Raw genomic sequence first — 21,636 nt, 5'->3', positions numbered from 1 at the left:
AAGATGAGGCTGTGGGGAAGCAGAGACTTTGTTTGCAGAGCCAAGGAGTTTGAGCTTTAACCTGAGGGCAGTGCAGCTTCAAAGGAGGGAGACACTTTAACTTTTGGGGGCGCAGAAGGTTTGGGAGCTGAGATATTTTAGAAACAAGGTAATAACAGGACACATGGCCATTTCCTCCATTGGCTCATAAGCCTGATGTCTAGGGCATGGAAGATTTTTAAGGGCCTGTAGAAATGGCTTAGACCTGGAAAAATAAATTAATTGGCTCCAAAAATACAAAGAGAAACTGCAAAATTAAAGCCAATAAATGCATAAATGTTTATAGAGTATAAATTATGCTAACTAGACCTCAGCATGCTTTGTAGGGTTATTTGTAATTTATATTTAATGTAGGACATTATAATTTGTTTGATGAGATGTGGGATGGGACTCATGGAAATCTTTGAAAGCCCCCCATTTGGGCAATGTGTTGGGTTGGATTAGGTTTGGCTGTGAATAACAAAAACCCTAAATAAAAGTGGCTTAAACACGCTAGCTGTGTATTTCTTCTTCATCTACAAGTGAGCAGTGCAGGCTGAAATAACAGCTCTGCTCCACCAGTTCCTCAGGGCCCAAGACTCTATCCTGTCTTGCTGTTCTCCTGTCCTTAGCGTGTGCTACCTCATCCACAATGGCAGTTCCAGCTGCAGTCATCAACCTGCATTCCAGCCTGCAAGGAGGAAAAGAGGGGCATGGCCTCTTTCTTTAAAGACCCTTATTTCCTGTTAAGTCCCATTGGCCAGAATTTAGTTACATACTGCAGCTACCCATAAGGCAAGCCGGGAGATACAGTCTTTATTCTGGCTGCATGCCTGCTAAAACTCAGATATTTTATTACCTTGTACGAAAGGGGTGAGGATGCTGGGGGTACAGACTATCCATCTGTGATAAAAGTCCAGAAAGAGAAGATGGAGGCTTTAACTAGAGCAGGGACAAAGGGCAGGAGAGAGGGGATGGAGGGAGGAAATATTTAGTAAAACCGTTTAAAAGGTGGAATCCCCAAAACGTAGTAGTGTTGCGGTAAGGGGAAAGAAAGCCAGGACGACTTCAGCTCTCCTTCTAAGTTGGAAGAGCCTGAAGTAGAGACCTAGGAGGTGGAGAGGATTTGGGGGCGTGACATCTGATCTGATAGACTGAAAAATCTGTGAAACGCCTGGGATGGGAAAGGGAGGCTCGCTCGCACTAGGAGGATGGAAACAGAAGCCCCAGAGCGGAGGCCCCGGGGATGGGGAGGGGGGCGCTCTAACCCTGCTCCTACCCATCCCTCCACCCCCCTGCAGTGCCACCCACCATCAGTGTGCCCAAGGGCAGGGCTGTGGTGACCGTGCGTGAGGGTTCGCCCGCTGAGCTGCAGTGCGAGGTGCGGGGCAAGCCGCGGCCGCCGGTGCTCTGGTCCCGCGTGGACAAGGAGGCTGCGCTGCTGCCCTCGGGGCTGCCCTTGGAAGAGACCCCGGATGGGAAGCTGCGGCTGGAGCGTGTGAACCGCGACATGAGCGGGACCTACCGCTGCCAGACAGCTCGCTATAATGGCTTCAACGTGCGTCCGCGCGAGGCCCAGGTGCAACTGAACGTGCAGTGTGAGTCCCACCGTCCTACCCGGACTACCTCCCAAAGTGTCCCTCCTGTTCTCAACCAGGCCTGCCCTGTCCTTTTCTCCGTTTCACCCACCCCAGTCCAACCAAATCCCTCTACCTGTTGCTGATATCTCTAAACGCTCCTTGACATATTTTTACAAATAGGGAAACCGAATCACAGAGCAGTTAAGTAACTTGTGTAAGTTCTCACAATTAAAAAGGGGGGCTAGGATTCGATCCTACGCCATCTAGCTCCAGAGATCAGGCTCTAAATCCCAACGTTATGCTGCTTTTCATTATATAGGGGTAAGGGGGCCATTTTGAGGCATGAGTAGAGGCCCAGTCTGGGAAGCATGGTTGGAAGGAATGGCCGGGAGGGGGTAGTTACCTGCAGCTCGAGGAGATATGAGTGTGGCTACTGCATGAGCGTGTTGTGAGTGTGTTTCGCCCTGAGACCCTTCCAGGCTTGGGGCACGGGAGTAAGGGCGAGTGCATCGTCTCCTTCATTGGGGCCACTCTTCAGAATGCCCTTGGCCCCGCTGACCACCGCCCCCGCCCCCAGTCCCGCCGGAGGTGGAGCCCAGCTCCCAGGATGTGCGCCAGGCTCTGGGCCGGCCCGTGCTGCTGCGCTGCTCTCTCCTCCGAGGCAGCCCCCAGCGCATCGCCTCCGCTGTGTGGCGCTTCAAAGGGCAGCTGCTGCCTCCGCCGCCCGCCGTCCCGGTCGCCGCCGAGGCCCTGGACCATTCCGAGCTGCACCTCGACGCTGTCACCCGCGACAGCAGCGGCAGCTACGAGTGCAGCATCTCCAACGACGTGGGCTCAGCTATCTGCCTCTTCCAGGTCTCGGGTGAGCATCCCACGGGTCCCGCCCCACCCAACCACGCCCACTTGGGCCCAAGCTCCACCCCAACTCCAGCCCTGCCCACGCCCAGCTGGACCCCGCCCCCTTTGTCACGCCTATACCAAGTTTAGGCCCCTTGCCTTTCTAAGACTCACCCTTGCTAGATCTAGATCCCGCACATCCTACAAGGATTCACCTCCGACCTCCTCTTACAGCTCCGCCCACTCCACTAATGCCCATTTTAGGTCTAGGCCTTCTCCTTTTAAGGCCTGCTAATACCTGTCCTAAGCCCCGCCCGTGTTAGCTCAGCCCCCTTCCTTGGGCTCTGACACGCCCCCACTCCCCCCTCCCCCCACCGCCTTCAAGCTCCTCCTTCATCATGCCTAGGGTTTACCCTACTAGCACTGCAGAAACCAGATTTGGACTCTTCCTTTTAAAGGCCCTTCCGCACGGCTCCTAGGCCCCGCCTACACAAGGCATAAACTCCACTCCTTCCAACCTTGTCCAATCCCAGCTCTCCACTTCAATCTGTTTCTGTAAAAGACCGCTAGTCATCGCGGTCCACACCAGGTTTAGACCCGCCCACTCGAGCCCTGGGCACCGCCCCATCTCAGGCGTCATGTTTTAAGCCCCTCGTTCTTCATCTTTGGCTCCAGAGACTCCTCTTTTCCAGACCGCAGGCCCAACGTGGGGGGCCTGAGTTGTAGCTTAGGGGTGCATAGACTCCCCTCAGTAGCGTCTCTGGAATCTCTTGGGTGGTGATGGGGCAGCCAGCGCACATTCCTAAGCCTTCTATCACCATAAATGTTCAAGCCTCTGGTGCCCAGAAATCCTTCTTAGCCCTATCTCTTCATCGGGTCATTCCTTGTGGGCCATTTGGGGCTGCAGACGGGGAGTGAGTGGATCAGGAAGGGGTGGAGGTCGTGATGAGGGGTGAGGGGAACCGACAGGGGTCGATGGGGTAGCCAACCCTAGTCTCTCTTTCCTCCATTGGGGAGAGCTGTTCCCTGTCAGACTGGTGAACCCCAGGCATGCCTGTCCCCAATTCCCCCACACCTCCAGCTCTCCCAACAGCTCCTGACTGACTGGGTACCCTTTTAGCTCTTGTTTGGATCCCCTCACTCAACAGCAGGGGGCTAGCATTACAGGTCACTGGCCACTTCCCCAGCCCCACCAACCAGAGGCCCCTGTGACATTTCCCACCTCCTTCCCCTCTTCCCTGTTTTCCCATACTTTCCCTGTCTCCCCACCTTTTTGCCTCGCTCTATCTCTGTCCTTTCTCTTCTCTTGTCCTCTCTCTTCTCTTCTACCTTAATTCCTTGACCCTTCTTCCTGTCTTTTGCCCAATCCTCTTTCCCTGTGTTTTCTGTAACATCCTGATTCTGTCTTCCCAAATTTCTCTTTGCTCTCTTTTCTTTGGCCTTTCCACTCCATTCTCACCAACACCACACCTTGGAATTCCCAATCATCCTTTTCTCCATCTCCCACCTTTCCTCCTACTTTACCTGGCTTCTCCCTGTCTCCTCCTCCATCTCCTCTCCTCACAATATTCCCTTTTCTTCGTCTCTCCCATCCCCTCTCTCTGTTCTACCCCATCCTGTCTCCTCCCACACCTTCTCTCTCTGTGTCTCTCCCCATTCCCCACCCTCCATGGCCCCATGCACCCCTCCCCGCCCTCTCAGCCAAAGCCTACAGCCCGGAGTTTTACTTCGACACCCCCAACCCCACCCGCAGCCACAAGCTGTCCAAGAACTACTCCTACGTGCTGCAGTGGACCCAGAGGGAGCCTGACGCTGTTGACCCTGTGCTCAACTACAGACTCAGTGTCCGCCAGGTGGGCCAAGGGAGATGGGGCTCAGATGCTGGCTGACCCTGGAAGTGCTCATTGAGCCAGGGGAGGAGGTTGGAGATGGGGATAAGACATACTGATGCTTCTTAAGACAACTCTTCAGTGCCAGAGAGGAAGTATTCTGGACACAGCAGCAGGAGTTGGAGGGTGCTAGGGATCTGACCCCTTTGGATCCAGGCTCTTGGCACAGCCTTGAGAATTGCTCAAGGGTCAGTGGAGGGGAAGAGGAGCAGAGCCAGCTCTGCTTATGAAACAGAGAATCTACTCTTATGGCAGAAGTTTAAGGCAGAAACTTAAGACATGACCTTAAGACTCACCCACAAAGTTTCTAGAATGCAAGGCCAGAGCCACCTTAAGATTCGCCCACAAAGTTTCTAGAATGCAAGGCCAGAGCCACTTTGCTGGTCTCATGTCCTGTCTAATTTCATGTGGTTCTGCCCAGGCCAGGGGGCAGTTAGGCAGAGGGTAAGAGTGTGACTCTGGGGCATTCTACCTGAGTTAGAATCTATCTCTGTATGAGCCTGGGCAACCTGCAACACTTTGGCCTCTCACCCTCTTCATCTATAAAATGGGTGTAAAATTATAACATTCTACCTCATGGGACCATTATTTTGAGGATTAAATGAGTTACTAGTGTTTAGAACAGTGCCTAGTATGTATTAAGTGTTCAATATGTATTGCGATCTCTTATTATTAAGACATCCCTCAGAAGTAGGCATAGAGGGGTTGGGTGATTGCTCTATCCCACAGATGAGGAAACTGAGGGCCTGGCTTCCTAGTCCTTTGCTTTTTCTGCTCCTTGACACTGACCCCTAAAGTCATATTAGGGCCTGGGGTGATGCTCTATTGGAGGGCGTGGACTGCAGAGCATCTGGGAACTCCCTGTATCTACAGTTGAATCAACACAATGCCATGGTGAAAGCTATCCCAGTGCGGCGTGTGGACAAGGGGCAGCTGCTGGAGTACATCCTGACTGACCTCCGTGTGCCCCACAGCTATGAGGTCCGCCTCACGCCCTACACCACCTTTGGGGCTGGTGACATGGCCTCCCGCATCATCCACTATACAGAACGTAGGTGGTGGTGGTAGTGGTGGGAAGAGTGTGCCCTTCTTATGCCCAGGGAACCCCCTTCACCCACTACACGCAGTTCCTGAGCTTGGGGCTCCCACTGTGTGGTGTCACTACAGGCCAGGCCCCTCTGGCTCCCAGTCCTGGCTCTGAGGACCCTGTACCCTAGTTCTAACCTTGGGCACCCTCTGCATAGCCCCACTTGATTCTGACTTGGTTTTCCTGCTTGCTTTCTCAGCCATCAACTCTCCCAGTCTATCAGGTGAGATACCCCTACCCACTTCTCTTCCCCTTAGGGACACAAAGGCTCCTCCGGTGGGAAGAAGGGATCCCAAAAGATACCCAGAGAAAAGTGGGGTGAGGCCAGCAGCTGGAAGGAGAAACAGAAGGGAGCAGGGCTAGGCATGGAGATGTTTGCATCTAGGATTTATTCTGGGGCTTAGAGGTGGGGGGGACAGGGGTAGAGTTGGAGGATGTCTCTAACTCAGGGCCTTTCATCCTCACTCAGCATCACTCAGCATCACTCACTATTGGCAGAAAGGCCAGGCCATTTCATATTCCTGTTTCCTGGGGCAGGGGTCCTTAACCTGAGACCCATGGACCCCCAAAGAATCTGTGTATAGAATTCAGGGAGTCTGAATCTGGAATCTGGAAGGGCATACACTTACTTCTTTATTTTCCCTGACTTCTAGCAGAAATGTAACATCTCCTTCAATGATGAATGCAGGCGACCAACCACAGTAGTATAATTAGTACTTGTGACTTTGTCATCAGAAATCCGATGTTTTCACATCACCTTAAAGTTGTTGCAGCTATCTCTAAATGTCATTTACATTCATTAGTATTTCAAAACTACTGCAGTTATTAGACCTAACACTAGATCTTGTGATTTAATTAGATAATAAAGAAGCCCACTTATATCACAGATTTGTTTAAAAATATTTGACAACTCTATTTCAGTAAATTGATTTCCTCTGTAATCCTTTATGCTTCATTTTATGCATCTAAAACCATCATTCTGAGATGGGGTTCTTAGACTTCACTAGATGCCAGAAGGAGCTGTGGTGGCACAAAAAGGCTGAGAAGTCCTGTTCTGGAAACATTAATCGAGAACCCTGTAGCCTGGTTTCTCAAGCCCTGGAATCCTAGGCCTACTGCCCGGATGCTTGGGACCTGCCTCAGGGGGTGGCCAGGGAGGGCAAAGCTGGACCAGAGGGCCTGAGAAGACTGACCTTTTTTGTCTCGCCCCCACCTCCCACCCCAATGCAGACAACACCTGCCACTTTGAGGATGAGAAGATCTGTGGCTACACCCAGGACCTGACAGACAACTTTGACTGGACACGGCAGAACGCCCTCACCCAGAACCCCAAGCGTTCTCCCAACACTGGTCCCCCCACTGACATCAGTGGCACCCCTGAGGGTGAGAACTTGGCCTGCTGCTAGGAATGAAGGACTGCTTCAGGGTTCTAGCCTTGGGGAGCCCCAGTCTAATGGAGAAACACAGCCCCTTCCTCAGGGAGCCTCAGTCTGAGGGGTAGACACAGAGAATCAGGAAGAAGAAATTCAGTAGAGCTAAGAACTGATGAAGGCTGGCCTGGACTCCCGTGCTGTGAGGCAGGGAGGATGAGGTGGGATGGGGTGAGGCATCTGGGATTCAGGCAGTTGAGACTGAGGCAGAGAAGGAATCAGGTGGAAGGAGCCCTGGGTGGGTTGAGGAGGCTGTTGGCGCATCTCCCACTCCCCCACAGGCTACTACATGTTCATTGAGACATCAAGGCCCCGGGAGCTGGGGGACCGTGCACGGTTGGTGAGTCCTCTATACAATGCCAGCGCCAAATTCTACTGTGTCTCCTTCTTCTACCACATGTATGGGAAGCACATTGGTGAGTCAGGGGACCAGGTAGTCTGCCCTTGTGTATTTGGGGGAGGGGAGGAGAAAGGTGGTTCACAGGAAGCCAGGGACCAGCTGAGAGGTTGCATGAATGGAGTGCCTGCTAGGTGTCAGGTGACATCCTGGGTGCTCTGCATCTGTAGTCTCCTTATCCCTCACAACCGCCAGGTGAGGGGGATGTTACCATATAAATCAGAGAGGTTAAGCATCTTCCCAAGACCACACAGCAACCCATGTCTGACTGACTCCCTCAAAACCCTGAACAAAGGTTGGAAGGGTGCTGCTTTGTGAGCAGTGGGAGGAAATTCTGCTTCCTAAGTGTGGGCATGAACTTAAGGGACGCCCTTTAGAAGGAGTTGGCACTGGCAGGAATGTCACATTAATCAGTGAGCTCATCAGTGCAGCTGTCACTTCCAGAGCTCCTGCTCTGTGCCATGTATCAGGTGCTGCAGTAAAAGGGGCGGACAAGTTTCCCATCCTCTTGGCACCTGCAGTCAAGTTGGAGAGACAGACAGAGACAGACACTAAACAACTAATTGCACCAGATAGGATTTAGTGACCACTGTGACACATGCAAAAGGATGGGGGCCAAGACAGCTGGAGTAGGTGGGGTGGGTGACCAGACCTTTTGTTGCCATTTAGCTTCCCCAGCTGGAGTAACTAACGCAAACCAATTCTGCTTTGCCCTACCTTTTCCCACTTTTAACACTAAAAGCCCCGCATCCTAGGAAAACTGGGACAGTTGGTCACTTTATCCCCAGCTTGGGAGGGACACAGGACCCAGCTGCCAAGAGGAGCACATTGGGTCCAGTAGGGCCCCAGGAAATCAGACCTTATGAGATGGAATGCCGGGGTATCTGGGAGCAGTGTGGGGTCCAGAGCTTGCTCAGTGTTCCCCAGGCAGTGGAACAGACATGTCGGTGAAAGCTTTCCAGGGGCAGATTTGATTCTTAACCGAGGAAGACCCAGTAAGCATCAGAAATGCCCAGCAGAAGAGTGGGCTTTACTGTCCCCGGACAGGAGGTCTCTCCGGAAAGGATGCTGTGGAGGGGACCCCTGTCCAGATCATGCTACTCCCCTACTCTGTCCCCTTCCATCATCGTCTTCTCCAGGCCTCCTATGCCTGACCCGCACTCTGCCCGCTTCTCTGGGCTCATTTTCTGCTGCTCTCCCTGCCTTAGAGGCCTTTGCTCATGATGTTTCCCTGGCCTGGAACATTCTTTCACTCCCCTCATTCACGTCTTCCCAGAGAGAGCCCTGATAGCCCCATCTGAAATACCTCTCTTCCCTTCTCTGCATTATTTTCTTTATAATGCTTACTACCAATCGAGCATAAGCTTCAGGAGGGCAAGGTTCTTTGTCTTATTCACTAATGTATCTCTAGTGCCCAGAACAGTGCCTGGCACATAGTGGTGCTCAATTAGTTGAATGAATGAATGAATGAATGAATGAATGACAGGGAGGTCTGGATTTGATGCACCCTGAAGAAACTTTTAACCTGGAGATTCTTTGAAAGTCCTGATGACAGTTGTGAAAAGTTCTTCATTCACCATTTAATTATTGAGAACTGATAGCAATTTGATGCAGACTTTCCCTTGAGGAGTCAAACAGGGAGAAGATATGGATCCCAATAGCTGCCACACTCCTGAGCAGAGAGTGGGCTGGGCCTGGAGAGCTGCAGTTTAAAGACTCAGAAATACCAGAAAACATCAGGATTACTAGGTTAAGCCTAGGAAGACTTCTTGGAGAAGATGATGTTTCAGAGAGGCCTTGAAGCACAGGAAGGATTTAGCCAGGGAAATGTGGTAGGGAGGGCATCTCAAGCAGTGGGAACAGCCTGAGCGAAAGCCCAGAGGCTGGAAAACTGGAGTACGTCTAGGCTTCAGCATGCGGTTCCATTTGGCTTTGGCGGAGGTAAGGAAGATAAAGAAGAATGCAGTGAGCAGGCCCATCCTTGAGTGAGGGTGAAGGTCATGGGCCTTGGCTGACCCCTGTGAGAGTTGTCAGGAAGCCCCTGAGCAGGGGAGAACTTGGAGCTAAAGGGTGCTCAGAGAAGAGAGCAGAGATTCAGCTTTTGTTTGAGCAGTGAAAAAGTGGGATTCTCCCATTAAGGTCCTTGGGGCATGTGGTATAGAAGGAAGAAAAAGTATGGGGATTGAAGTTGGACCCCAGGGGGATAGGGACAGGGAAGGTCTGCAGGAGCAGGAAGAGAGAGAGGTTTCTTTGGGGCTGGTGGAGAGCCTGGAAGGCACTGAGGCTTGGGCCTTGCCAAAGCCAGTGTGACACCTCCGGGCTCACTGGGTGTTGGTTGCAGCCTTCTCATGGCCCCATCTGCTGGTGAGGGCCCCCCACCCAGGCCTGGGTCTGCTGCTGGGGAGGAGGGTATTTCTTGCTGTTCTGGTTCCTCCTCTCCCCTCCTCTTTCACCCTACCTGGCAGTTCTGGGCACCAGCTGTCCCCAGAACTTGTGTTTCGCCTGCTCTTCTCGGTCCAAGCCAACTCCTTTCATCTCAAGCAGGTAACATTTGGTGGCTCTCCCCCTTAGGGGGTCTGTCTATCTGGTGTCACAGATGGTATGGCTTTGACTGTGGGCAGTGCCATGGAAATGTCAGCGACCAGGCACCATCTAAGTTGATTCCTCTTCCCTCTGAGCCAGGTGTTTTATGTCACTGGGGGCTTAAGGTAGGCTGGAAGAACTGGGGAAGGGGCACAACTTTGCCTGGGTGCTCTTAGTTAAGTCACGACCCCCTCCCTCTCTTCCAATGCCCCTCAGTCCCTCCAGAGCTCCAGGCCCTGTGGCTGTGGGCAGATGGGCTCAGCACCCACAGACTAATGCCTCCAAAATTTCACTTTCACTATTTTTACCATGGCTATGTCACACCTCTACTAATATCTTTCTTTAAATCAGCTCATGCTCCTTCCTTGTTTCTTAGCTTCATCCTAAGCATCAATATTAGATAAATCCTGGGTTTGAAGGACTAGCTTTATTCACCTCTTTTAAACCATATATCTAAATATTTAAAAAATTTTAAGTCTGTTCCTGAACCTCCAGAAATCATCCCACATATCTTGTACTGTCAAGAGTATGTGTTGAGTGTTTTGGAATCCTGCTGTGTGCTCAGACATAGGCCCCACCACCCTAGGACAACTTCTTTGTCTAGATGGGGGAGGGTAGTGTGTGTGTGTGTGTGTGTGTGTGTGTGTGTGTGTGTGTTTGGAGGGTGGGGGATTCACTGATTAAGAAGGAAGGGAAGAAATGATAGAAAAGTTGCAAATTGTCCTGATAAACTACAGCCCTGCTGCTGCTTGCCTTTTTCCCTTATTGCACTCCCCACTCCCCACCCCTACCCTGGGAAAATGGGACATCGAACCAGTCTGTGATGGGGAGAAGGTCCCATCCAGCAGGGACAGTGCTGTGGGCAGTGGCGAAAGAGGAGAGCTTGGTGAATCAGGAAGGGTAAGTGTGCCCTTGTCTAGACGTCACTGCCCCACTCTCTTCACACCTACCACAGGATCCCTCAACCTCCTGGTGCGGTCCCGGAACAAAGGAGCTCTGGACACGCATGCCTGGTCCCTCAGTGGCAATAAGGGCAACGTGTGGCAGCAGGTGCATGTGCCCATCAACCCCAGTGGGCCCTTCCAGGTGAGTCTGCCAGGCCCAGCGGCCCCTCATAGGCTCTCCCAGCTCTTAGGTGGTGGCTCTGGCCAGGAAGTACTTGGGAAGGCACAGTGCTTGTTCCTGGCAGGGTGTGGGATGGGGGAGCTCCCAGGTGCACTGAGGGGTGAGGTCTGTCTGGCAGAACCACCCCAACGCCTGCTCCCTGCTTTCTGATGCCACTCCAGATTATTTTTGAGGGGGTTCGAGGCTCAGGCTACCTGGGGGATATTGCCATAGACGATGTCACGCTGAAGAAGGGAGAATGTCCCCGGAAGCAGATGGATCCCAACAAAGGTGAAGACGGGAACGGGGGCGGGCAAATCTGTGGGGGTTATTTGGGTGGGCACCCGTGTCAGGGGAAGGAGGGTGTTTGTGTCTGAATTGGGTACAGAGTGGCTGGCTGACAGGCCGTGTGTGTCGGTGACTGTGGACACTTGGGCCCCAGCCCAGCTCAGGCTATGGGGCATATGTAGGACAATAAGAAGACCGGACCCTGCCTCTATGAGCTTGCCGAGCTATTCATGTACCAGAGTGCCTCCTGTGTCTGTGTCTGGGTATGTCTCTGGGTGTGTGGATCCAGATGTGAATGTGTGTTCACCCCTGGGACGAGTGTTAGCAATAATAATAGCTCATGATGAATGAGCTCATCATGGATACACAGGTTTTTGTACTAAGCAAGATACAAAATCCTGTATATCCATGATGAGCTCATTCAACCCTCATAGCAGGGCTCTGAGGTAGCTCTTGCTACTAGACTCATTTCACAGAGGCGGAAACTGAGACCCACTGAGGTTGAATGGATTGCTCTGTGTCTTAGTGAGCCACAGGGCCAGGAATTGGACCTCGGCAAGCTGAGTTACCGCCACACTACATCACCTCACATCTGACGAATGTGTCTGTCCACCTTCAGGCCCCCAGAGAGAGAGGCAGAGTATGGGGCCTCCCTTGGCTTGCCTGCTTGCCCTCTACTCCCTGGCCCTGCTTAGCTGACCAGAGCCCTGGTCTGTTTCCCTTCTCTCTCCCCTTGCAGTGGTGGTGATGCCCGGCAGTGGAGTCCCCTGCCAGCCTCGCCCACAGCTCTGGGGACCCATGGCCATCTTCCTCTTGGCATTGCAGAGATGATGAAAGCTGCGTGGCCCCCCACCCCGCCCCTGGCACACCAAAGTGTCTGCATCGTACCAAAGACTGACCCCCGCTAGCCGGGGTGCCCGGGGCAGGGCCGGCCCACCAGGGAGAGGGGCCTGTGTTGGCTGCGAGGATGAGCAGAGAACAAGGACAGAGGCCCGGCGCCGAGGCCCTATAGATAGTCGTTTGACACACGCACACACTCACACACTCACTCAGACACACACAGATATATTAAAGCACAAGTTTCTATTCGACCTGCCAGCACCTTCTTTACTGCAGAGACGGGGACTCGCCTGAGTGGCGTCTGCCACCGCAGGGACCTCGTTACCACGTAGGCCTTGTCCTGGCTGCACCTGTGGTGTGTTCCTGCCCTTCCTCCACCCCTAACTTAAGGCTGAGCTCCAGCCCTGTGGCTTTACCAGAAGGGGAGGAGACAAGAGACTTTGCTCTTAGCTGGACTCTGGGACTCCTTGGGATGTGGGAGACCAGAGTCAGAGGGAGCCAGGCGGGACTTTGTGACTCTATGAATGTTCCCATGCAGAGACAAGGAAGGTGAGGCACCTGCTGCTCGCAACTGTTTCCAGGGCAAGGGCCAAAAGGTGGAGACCTCAGGTCACCCAGAATCCCTGACTTGTTCCTGGGATGTCATATTCCCCCATCACCATGCCCCCTTTGAAGGGACCCAGGACGGGGTCTTGAGCCTGGACAGTCTGAAGATTGACGCCTCCCGCTCCCACTCCTCACCCCCTCCTCCTCAAGCGACTGGATTCCTGAGAGCACAGGGGCTAGTCGGTTGGCCTAACCTTAGCCCCTAGCTGCATCTCCAAAGAGCCAGGGGAGTGGTGGCTAGGCCATTTTCTGGAGTGAGGACTGACTCTGAGATGCGCAGAGGAGAAGTCCTGCTTTCACAGTTTTGTGCCCCCATACAAGACATTGACCTTGGGTGTAGAATAGAGCCTCTATTTCTTACATACTTAGCATGAGGAGGTGCCCTGGATGGGAGGATGTGTGTAGAGGGGCTGCCCCTGCCCTCCTCCACTGCAAAGCACTGTCTAGTTGGCTGTTCCCTTCTCACCCAGGGTCAGTGAAGGAGGAGGGGTTTGTAGAGCTGGGAGTCGGGGTGAGGCAGTTGCTGGTCATCCTGTTTCCTGGGAACTGAGCTCATGTCCCCAGCTGTGAAAGGGCTCCCTGTCCTCGGGTCCTAGATTGGGATCCTGAGATGGGCATGATAGAATCTCCACCTCTCCACCTCAACATCCCCTTTGAGCCCCTACCCATCCGTCCATGGAGAGAAGAGGCCTGGCCCCTTCCAGGATGAGTCTTCATGCATATGTGCATGTGGCCGTGTGTCTGTGTGTGTATGCACGTGTGGGGGCCCATTTGTATCTATGTAGCACTGTGGATATATCCTTGGGCAGGAATGTGTGCAAATATGGGTCTATGTGTGCAGTGATACATGTCTGTGAGGCTGGGTCTGTACCCCATCTCAGTGAATGCCTGTGTGTGTCAGCGTGCATGTCCATCTTTATGAGTGACAAGAATGCCTGTGGGGTGCTGGCCAAATATACCACTTCCAGCCCTATTCTATAGTCTCAAGCTGTCTGCCACCGCCTGATTTTCTACCTATCATCCTCAATGGATGACAAAGAGCTTACAGATGACCCTACTGGAACGCAAGAACCTTTGGAGGGGGGTGTCACAGGGCTTCTCCTGGGACAGCTGCAGAGAAGAGGAAGCACTGCAATGCCAGGAGGCAGACAGGGAACCAAGGCCAATGCTGCCCATCTCACTGCTCTGCCAGCCTGCGTTACCATCATCACCAACAGCTGCTGGGTGGCTGGGCCAAGGCTGGGGCAGGGCCTCCTGATACCCAACCAATCTGGCTGCCTCCCTGGACCAGTCAAGGCCTCTGTCCTAAACGTGCGGCTGCAGAACATGCTTCTATCGTGCCTGCTGGGTGTCGTTCCTTAATCGTCCCATCTGTGCAGGGTCTGTTGCCCTAACTAGACTGTGAGCTCCTCCTCTGAGCCTTCCAACCCTCTCCCACCCCATCCCAACCTCATGCCCAGCACAAGTGGGCTCATTCTGGAATTCACTCAGCAGGCTTTGCCCAGTGGGATGGAATATATAAATCAGTGCTTTCCAGCCCTGGCTGCAGGATAGAACCACCAGAGGGTCTTTAAGAAAGCGCTGATGCTTGAGTCCCATCCCAGAGGTTCTGATTTAATTGGACTGGCATGTGGGCTGGGATCAGAAATGTTTAAACGTTCCTCAGGAGAACTAGAAGTGAGAACCACTGGCCTATCACCTTCTGGGTGCTTTCTCTGTGGCCTCTCTGTAGTGGGGGCTGGAGACAGAGATAAATAGCCCTAAGCATTTTCTCCTCGAGCTCCATGGCACCCTAGGCCACGGATGGCCTTTGAATACTTTGTCTCCGGTCCTGGCTGCTCCATGATGGGGACTTTGTCTCCCCTGGTCACCTCCATATCCATAGAGTCTGATGCAGAAAAGATGCTCAGCATATGTCAGCTGAGCTGAACTGCACACGTGAGGCCCACGTTTCTGCCCTGGAGAGAGGGGACCTGGTGACACGACAGAGACTGCAAGGTGAGGAAGTAACAGAGAGCAGTGCTCAGGGAGGTTGCAATGGGTCAGAGGCAGCCCTGACTTGAGGGTGGCTAGACCTGGGCCAACACAATGTGCTGACTGAGATGCTGAGGTCCCCGGGCTTCATGCACAGATGGGTGAGGTTGGTGTGTTTATCTGTGTGTGCCAACAGGCCTGCAGGAGATGTGGGTGTCAGTGTGTGCTAGCACTAACAGTGCGTGATGCGAGCGCCTAGGGTGTGCCAGTCTGCACGTGTTTGTGTTACATCAGGGGGTCCGTAAGAAATGAGTGTCTTTGTGTGTCCCTGGGTAGCTTGTGGGTGTATTTGTATGTCTGTGTGTGCCTGTAAGTCAGCACCTCTGTATCAGTGTTGCCTATGCTGTGTGTGTCGTGATGTGCCAGTGGATGTCAGCATCTGTGGGATGGCAGGTGGCCCATGAAGACCCCCCAGCCCAGGGGAGACCAGGCTGGCTGGATCCAGCGCCTCTCTCCAATGGCAGTCTTACCCTCTGGGTCAGGGTGGCTGAGGCATTTTTAAGCCTTAAAATTGGGAGTCCAGGGTCAGCTCTCAGGGTGTTAGGGCTTCTTTACTTCATCCCCTCCAAGTTGGTGTTTGAGGGAGAAAGAGACTCCTGGGGCCACATGTAATACAGATAGGAGAGGGAGTGTCTCCTGACCCCGGGACCATAAGACAGCCACCTGGGCTGCTGAGCTAAGCCTGAAGACTGAATTCTCTCTTTCTGGGACCCTCCTCTCACCTTTGCCCTCTGTGGGACAGCTCAGACACCTCTTTTCCATTCATTTCCCTTTCTCCCTGTGCTCTGTGAAAGCCCCTGGCTCAGGTGGTCAGTGCTGGGATTGGCCTCAGAGGTTAGTACTCCTTATGGTGAAAATGAGGAGGGTGAAACCCAGAGATGGGAAGGCACTGTCCCCAGGTCACATAACTAGTTAAGGTGGAATTAGCCTTGGAACCCAGTCACTAAAGCCCCAGGAGTATCACACTGCTGGCCACTGCCCCTGGGCTCTCCTGCCGGACGGCAGTGAGGAAACTGGTCAGACTGCCCTGTCTCCAGGTGCTGGTATAGATGTTACAGTTGTTACTGGGCCTGGACTGCGAGAGGTACCCCTTCCCCCAAATCTGGCCTCTCATCCCAGACCACAGCCCCGCCCCTCCCCCCGCCCCCTGCTTGCCCCAGGTCAGGCCTAGGTGCCACATGGAGGCTGCCTCCTTCTGCCCTCATTGGCTGTACCTGCTGCCCCTCCCCCAGGCTCTCAGAGAGAAGGGACTCTGTTTCCCTTCCCCTCTCCTCTGTCTTCACACAAGCCTGGGCTGGGAACGAAGGTCAATGTGCCCTAGTGTCCCCATCCTGTTGACTTCCCCCTAAGAATAAGGGAGGCTGGGGGAACAGGGGCAAATCTATGTTTTCTTTTCCCTGGACAGCTCGCGGAGGTTGGGGAGTATTTCCAGGGTCTGTCCCCAGGAATAGTGGGGGCGAACCTACTCTGGAGAGTCCCTATAGGGCCACTGGTTGAGGTTCTAGGTTCTGAGGAGCCTTTCCTACTTCCAAAAGCAGGATAGCATCCCTCTCTCTGTTAAGTCAGTTCTGTGTGTGTGTGTCTGAGGGTGTGTGTGTGTGTGTGTCTGTGTGTGCGCACGCGTGTATGTGCATGTGTGCATGCACACGCACACGCATGTGTGCACACGCTGGGGCAGAAGGACCACTCTTTCCTGGGGATCCCTTGACCCTTAGAGCTGGAAGGGACCTTAGAGACCATGCAATCCAGTGCCCCCACTGTACAGATAGAAGGCTGAGGCCCATAGAGATGGCACTTGCCCACCACCACCCCATCCCTCGTGTCACCTGCATTCATTTCCCAGGAGCCCTAAGGGAATACCCTCCCTCCTGGCATCTCCCCTCCCCCAGCCACTCACATAATCACTATCTTAGCCCAACTTTGCTGGCCCTCTGCCCCATTGGTCTCCAGCATCCTTCCCACCCCAGAGTGGCCAGCTCACCAAGGCCTTTATCCCCAACCCAGGAGTAGGGGCAGGGGAAGGAGGGGACTGCTTCAGCCCTGAGGCCTCATGAACTTGGGAGAGAAGCCCCCCTCCCCGACCCCATGCCCAGACCAACCCACCACCAAGGTCAAAGCACAACAGGAGACCCTCACTAACGGGTGAAAGGTACTGGGGTTGTTTCAGTCACACGACCCCGTCCTCACCCCTTTGCCTTGCTCTCTGTCTCCACCCCAGCCTCTGTCCTCCCTTGTTCCTCCATCACCCTCAAGCCCCCCAGATGTAACCTCTAGTTGCGGACACGGTTGTTTCAATAAAGCTGCAGTGTTCTAGCACTCTGGGTCAGGCTATGTATGTGGGAGCATGTGGGCAGGCCAGGAGGGGATGTGGGGGAGAGAGTGGGGGCGGGGAAGTGTTTCTCTCAGGCCCCTCGGGGAGGCACCTGCTATCATGGATCCTGTTCTGCTGCCCACACAGTGAGGACTTGCATCCTGGTCTCCATCCCAGTGAACCTGAATGTCCTCACTTACTTGTTTCTTCAACAAATGCTAGCCACATACTGCCTTCATGGAAGCTCCTGGTTAGTGGGGGAGATAGACACTAAGCTAATATACCAGGAAATGTATCATTATGGATACAATTTTGTTGATGCGGTGAAAGAAGAAGGTAAGAGGAGATTCTTATTTGGGTTGGGGCTTCAGGGAAGACTTCTCTAAAAAGACATTTACGAGAGACCTAAAGAATGGTTAGAGTTAGGCTACTGGGGCAGAGGGGGTCTTCCAAGCAGAGGGAACAGAATACACAAAGGCCTAGAGAGGTGAAAAAACTTAAAAGCCTCATGGAAGGGGGAAAAGGACAAGGAGGAATAAAGTTGGTCAACCACTCATACCGACTTTGTCCTTTCCCTTCCCGGCATCCAAGCCCACCATCCCTCTTACATACTCCTACTCCCCTCTGTGTTCCTGTCCTGGGCCCATAAACCCCACTCTGCGCTCTACCTGGGGCCGCCTTCCTTATTATCATCACCAGTCAGCTGCCCACGTGCCCCCCAAATCATATTGTACCAAACTTCCCCTTTCCCTGAGTCCTTTCAGAATCCTAGAATTTCAGAGCTGGGAGGTCCTTAAAGATCTTCATTTCAACCATCTACTACTGCTCCATTAGAAGAAGTAGCTTGCCAAAGTCATGGGGGCAGACAGTGATGAGGAAAATTCACTCTCCCATGAAGGTTTGTGAAGTGACCTCAAATCTCAGGCATGAGTGGCATGATATGAACTACAGAAAGATCAAGCAAATGACAGGAAGAGAGTCTTTCGTTGTTACTCAATTACAATGACTCATGTAGGTTAAGCAAATAGTTTCATTTTCATGTTCCATTTGGGGAAACTGAGACTCAGAAAGGTGACAGAGCCAGGTTCTCCCTACAAAAGCTTTATCAGCTCACACCTTGGGTAACTTCTTATATCCAGACCCAGGATTTCCCTTCTAGAGCTTGGGAGACACCAATGCAATGAGTTGGCTCACTGGGTACGAGGAAGAGAGACACACTCAGGCTCATTCAAGTACAGGAACATTATTGTGAGGCTATACACGGTGAGGGGACAGACGCTCCCAGAAATCCAAACACAAGGGGGTAACGGGTGGATTTCTGGAATCAGATGGGTATTGTGGATTCAAGGTAGCTTTAGGAGTTTGTGACCCCTACACCGTGACAGAGTAAAGATGGGTGAAAACTCTTCATTATCTTCCTATATATAGAGAGGAAAGTCTAAGTCCCTTCCCCTGGAATCTGGATCAGTCATAGTGACTCGGTAGGCCCATAGAATGTGACATTGTGTTGAAGATGCCTAGCAGTTTCAGCTCAGGCCTCTGGGAGCCCTGAACCACCAGGCTGAAGGTCCAACATCACTAAGGCTGACATGCTGGAGAGGCCACAAGAGGGGCTCCAGTTGACTGCCCCTGCTGAGCACAGCCTTCTAACCATCTCCCAAAGCACCAGACATGGGCATAAGGTTGCCTTGGACCTTCTAAACCAGCCCATCCACCAGCCGAATACCTTTGTTGATGCCATATGGAACAGAAGAATCTCCCAGTCAAGCTCTGCTCAAATTCCTGACCCACAAAGTCATGGGATATAATAAAAATAATTGTTGTTCAAAGTCCCTGAGGTTGGGGGTAGTGAATTACAACAACACTCTGGCATGATTCAACTACTTCCTAGCATCTTTTTGTGCACATAATTCCTCTCCTGACTCACGGTGTTTGCTGTTTCATGACTTCAGCTCCCCAGGTATCACGGCCTTCCCAGCTCCAACCTTCCAGTGGCAACTCTGAGCATTTACTCAGCCTGTCTAGAGGAAGAACTCATTGGATCGGCCTACCATTTTGTTTCCAGTCATACGTATATCATTGGCAACTTGTTGTTGGGTCAGCTGGGTAGTTGTCTGGGGGCTGTGGGTGGGCCCACTTCAGAGGGGTGGGGCTGGCAGGCACCATAAATGTACCTCCTTGGTTCTTCATTGTCCTCCACGACCATCCATTCTCAGGGCCGCAGTTGTGGAGTATGTGCACTATGAAAATGACCCTGTCCAAGAGCAGGTCCCAATGCAAACCAAGCAGATAGATTGACTAACTTACAGGAACAGAGTCTTGTGTTACTCATTTACGAGGCCTCAGTTATTTTTATTTTCATGTTTACAGATGAGGAAACTGAGGCTCAGAAAGATACTGTGGTTATCCAAGCTCACAAATTTAGGAAGGGGAATCTGGGTGCAAATCCAGATGTTGACTTCTGGTGCAGTGTTCTTTCGGCCAGATCCCCTCACTTTCTTCCTTCCCTTCAGGAGCATTCCATTTTTCTCGCCAGCTCAGCCCCAGGAACTGGACGAAAAAAGGCCCTTTCCTGTATGGGCCTCCTTTTCAGATAGAAATTGTCCCTGGTCCTGATTTTCTATTTCTGGCTGCCTGACCTTTTTGCATATGTCCTTTGTGGAAAGTGACTGTAACACCTTTTTAGAAAGAGGCTGGGTATAAATAAATCCAAGAAAAAAGGTGAAACTCTTCTCCTTGAGGCCGCTCTGGCCGCCACTGGAGGCATCCCTCTATTCCGCTTCTCGAACCCCTGACTCCCAAATTCACCCTTCCTGGGTATGTAGCGCCATCAGTGCCCAGGGTGTCCCCTTGCTCTGAGGTCAACTTGGCAGCCCCCCTGAAGGCAAATTCTACCACTGAATCCATCACCCTGTTTCTTTAGCCATCTTGGTCTTTAAAAAGGTTTTGAGCTTCTTATTTCTTTCGGGTCCCATGACGCCAGACATAGCTCAGCCGAGGGGACTCAGCACTTTGCAAGGCCTCATTCTGTCTGCCAGAGCTGCCTTAAGTAGAACCCTGCTCTCAGTGCCCCACCCTGCCGGAACCACCCACGAATTCACTCTCATCTGCAAGGCAGTGAGGAAGAAGTAGAGTGAAACATGAGTCAGAGGAGCCTGAGAGTGCCAAGTGTCTACACACAGGGACACTTGCTGGCACTGAGAGTTGTCCATAGTATATTGTGCAGAGAGAAAGGCAGATTAGAAAAGAGCATGCCTGTTACTATCTCATGTTTTTATATAGAGATAGCTGTGTATACGTTTGTGTGCAAATTTTTTTTTGTCTAGAAGAATATTCACTGGGTTATCTATAGTTATCTCAATGGTGAAATTTCAGTTGCTTCTGACTCACGTGTATTATTTTTAATAACCGGGGGAAAAAAAATCTTTTTTCTTTAGAAAAGAAAAACCAGAAGTCATCAAGGACTATAGATTAGAAATAAAGGTCACTTTCTGTTCTTAGCATTATTTTTATAACTACACATCACAGACATTGTCAAAGAGCTTTGAACCTAGGCCTTGAAATTTTTTCCTGCTGATTTATTCCAATAAAAAGGCTCAGAAAATTGGAAGGAGGAGAAGAACTGGGTTGTGCTGATCAGGGGTGGGAAGGTGGGCTATCAAGCCAAATTTTAAATACGAGAAATCCCAACACTACTTCCAGCAACAAACGCTAACGTCGGAGATACGTCTGACACCTGTGTGTATGTGAGCTGTGTGCGAGGGTGCATGCGAGGCTGTGAGTGCATGTACGTGCCCTCTTCGAGACACCTGTGGCATGGGCAGCCCCTGTGCAGTGCTGGCATCTGTCTCCCTCCCATGAATGTGGCGCCAGTTAATGAGGCCTCCCTGCAGCTTAGGTGAGTGCATGAGCAGACACGGCCAAGGTGGGGGTGGGGAAGGCTGGCCTCTACGGTCTGGGGAGGGCCTACGGGTGGGCAGGAACTGCTGGTTGGGCCCTTCCCAAACTTCTCCCCCACCCAGCAGGCAGAAAGCCCCCTCGGAAACCCTCAGATCCTTGACTAGAAGCATCCAGTCCTCCGCTGTTCTCTACCCCAAGACTACGGTCAGAGGAGAGATCTGATTCAATGGAAGACGGAACGAGAGAGAGGGGCCGAGGACAGAATTTGAGCCCAGAGAGTGAAAAGAACACTGTAAGGAGGTACAGGAACCCCTGGATCCAAGTTCTGGCTGTGATCTCAACTAAGCCGCCCCAGCCGGGCCTCAGTCTTCCTATAAATTAGGAGAGTGGTGGGGAGAAGTTTGAACTTGAATATTCTTCCAGTTCTGGGAGTCAGTGAAATGAGGGGTGGGTTTTTCTTAAGCAACGCAGAGGAAGGGGGTCTTCACAAAAGGGTAAATGGCAACTCCAGTCACATAGGTCTGTTTCTGTTTGTGGGACTGAGCAGCTGTCTGTCTCTGTCCCCCTCCCCAACACTAGGAACCCCCATTACCCAGCACTAGGTGGAAGCTAGTCAACCTGCTCCCCCCTCCACACTCCAAGCCCTGAACTCTCCTGTCCCTCACCAGGAGACAGACAGGTGGCAGAAAAGGCAAGACGGAGTCTTGGCTGGGTGCCTGGTGGGGTGTGAGC

At 52.4% G+C, this 21,636-nt stretch overlaps 1 protein-coding gene across 1 annotated transcript in view; it reads left to right on the top strand.

Moving 5' to 3' along the window:
- The window catches only part of MDGA1 (MAM domain containing glycosylphosphatidylinositol anchor 1), a 58,062-nt gene extending 41,053 nt beyond the window's left edge, over positions 1 to 17,009 (top strand). The window contains exons 8-17 of the mRNA XM_016152683.2: positions 1,320 to 1,616; positions 2,176 to 2,460; positions 4,137 to 4,288; positions 5,198 to 5,375; positions 5,611 to 5,634; positions 6,642 to 6,794; positions 7,123 to 7,257; positions 10,777 to 10,907; positions 11,108 to 11,216; positions 11,953 to 17,009. Of these exons, the coding sequence (XP_016008169.1) occupies positions 1,320 to 1,616; positions 2,176 to 2,460; positions 4,137 to 4,288; positions 5,198 to 5,375; positions 5,611 to 5,634; positions 6,642 to 6,794; positions 7,123 to 7,257; positions 10,777 to 10,907; positions 11,108 to 11,216; positions 11,953 to 12,044 (1,556 nt within the window). The 3' untranslated portion in view covers positions 12,045 to 17,009. The remainder of the gene's footprint in view (positions 1 to 1,319; positions 1,617 to 2,175; positions 2,461 to 4,136; positions 4,289 to 5,197; positions 5,376 to 5,610; positions 5,635 to 6,641; positions 6,795 to 7,122; positions 7,258 to 10,776; positions 10,908 to 11,107; positions 11,217 to 11,952) is intronic.
- Positions 17,010 to 21,636: the final 4,627 nt, after the last annotated feature.

Source organism: Rousettus aegyptiacus, unplaced genomic scaffold, assembly GCF_014176215.1.
Source record: "Rousettus aegyptiacus isolate mRouAeg1 unplaced genomic scaffold, mRouAeg1.p scaffold_m13_p_1, whole genome shotgun sequence".
NCBI classification, from domain to species: domain Eukaryota; kingdom Metazoa; phylum Chordata; class Mammalia; order Chiroptera; family Pteropodidae; genus Rousettus; species Rousettus aegyptiacus.
This window is presented reverse-complemented; position numbering and strand designations above follow the sequence as displayed.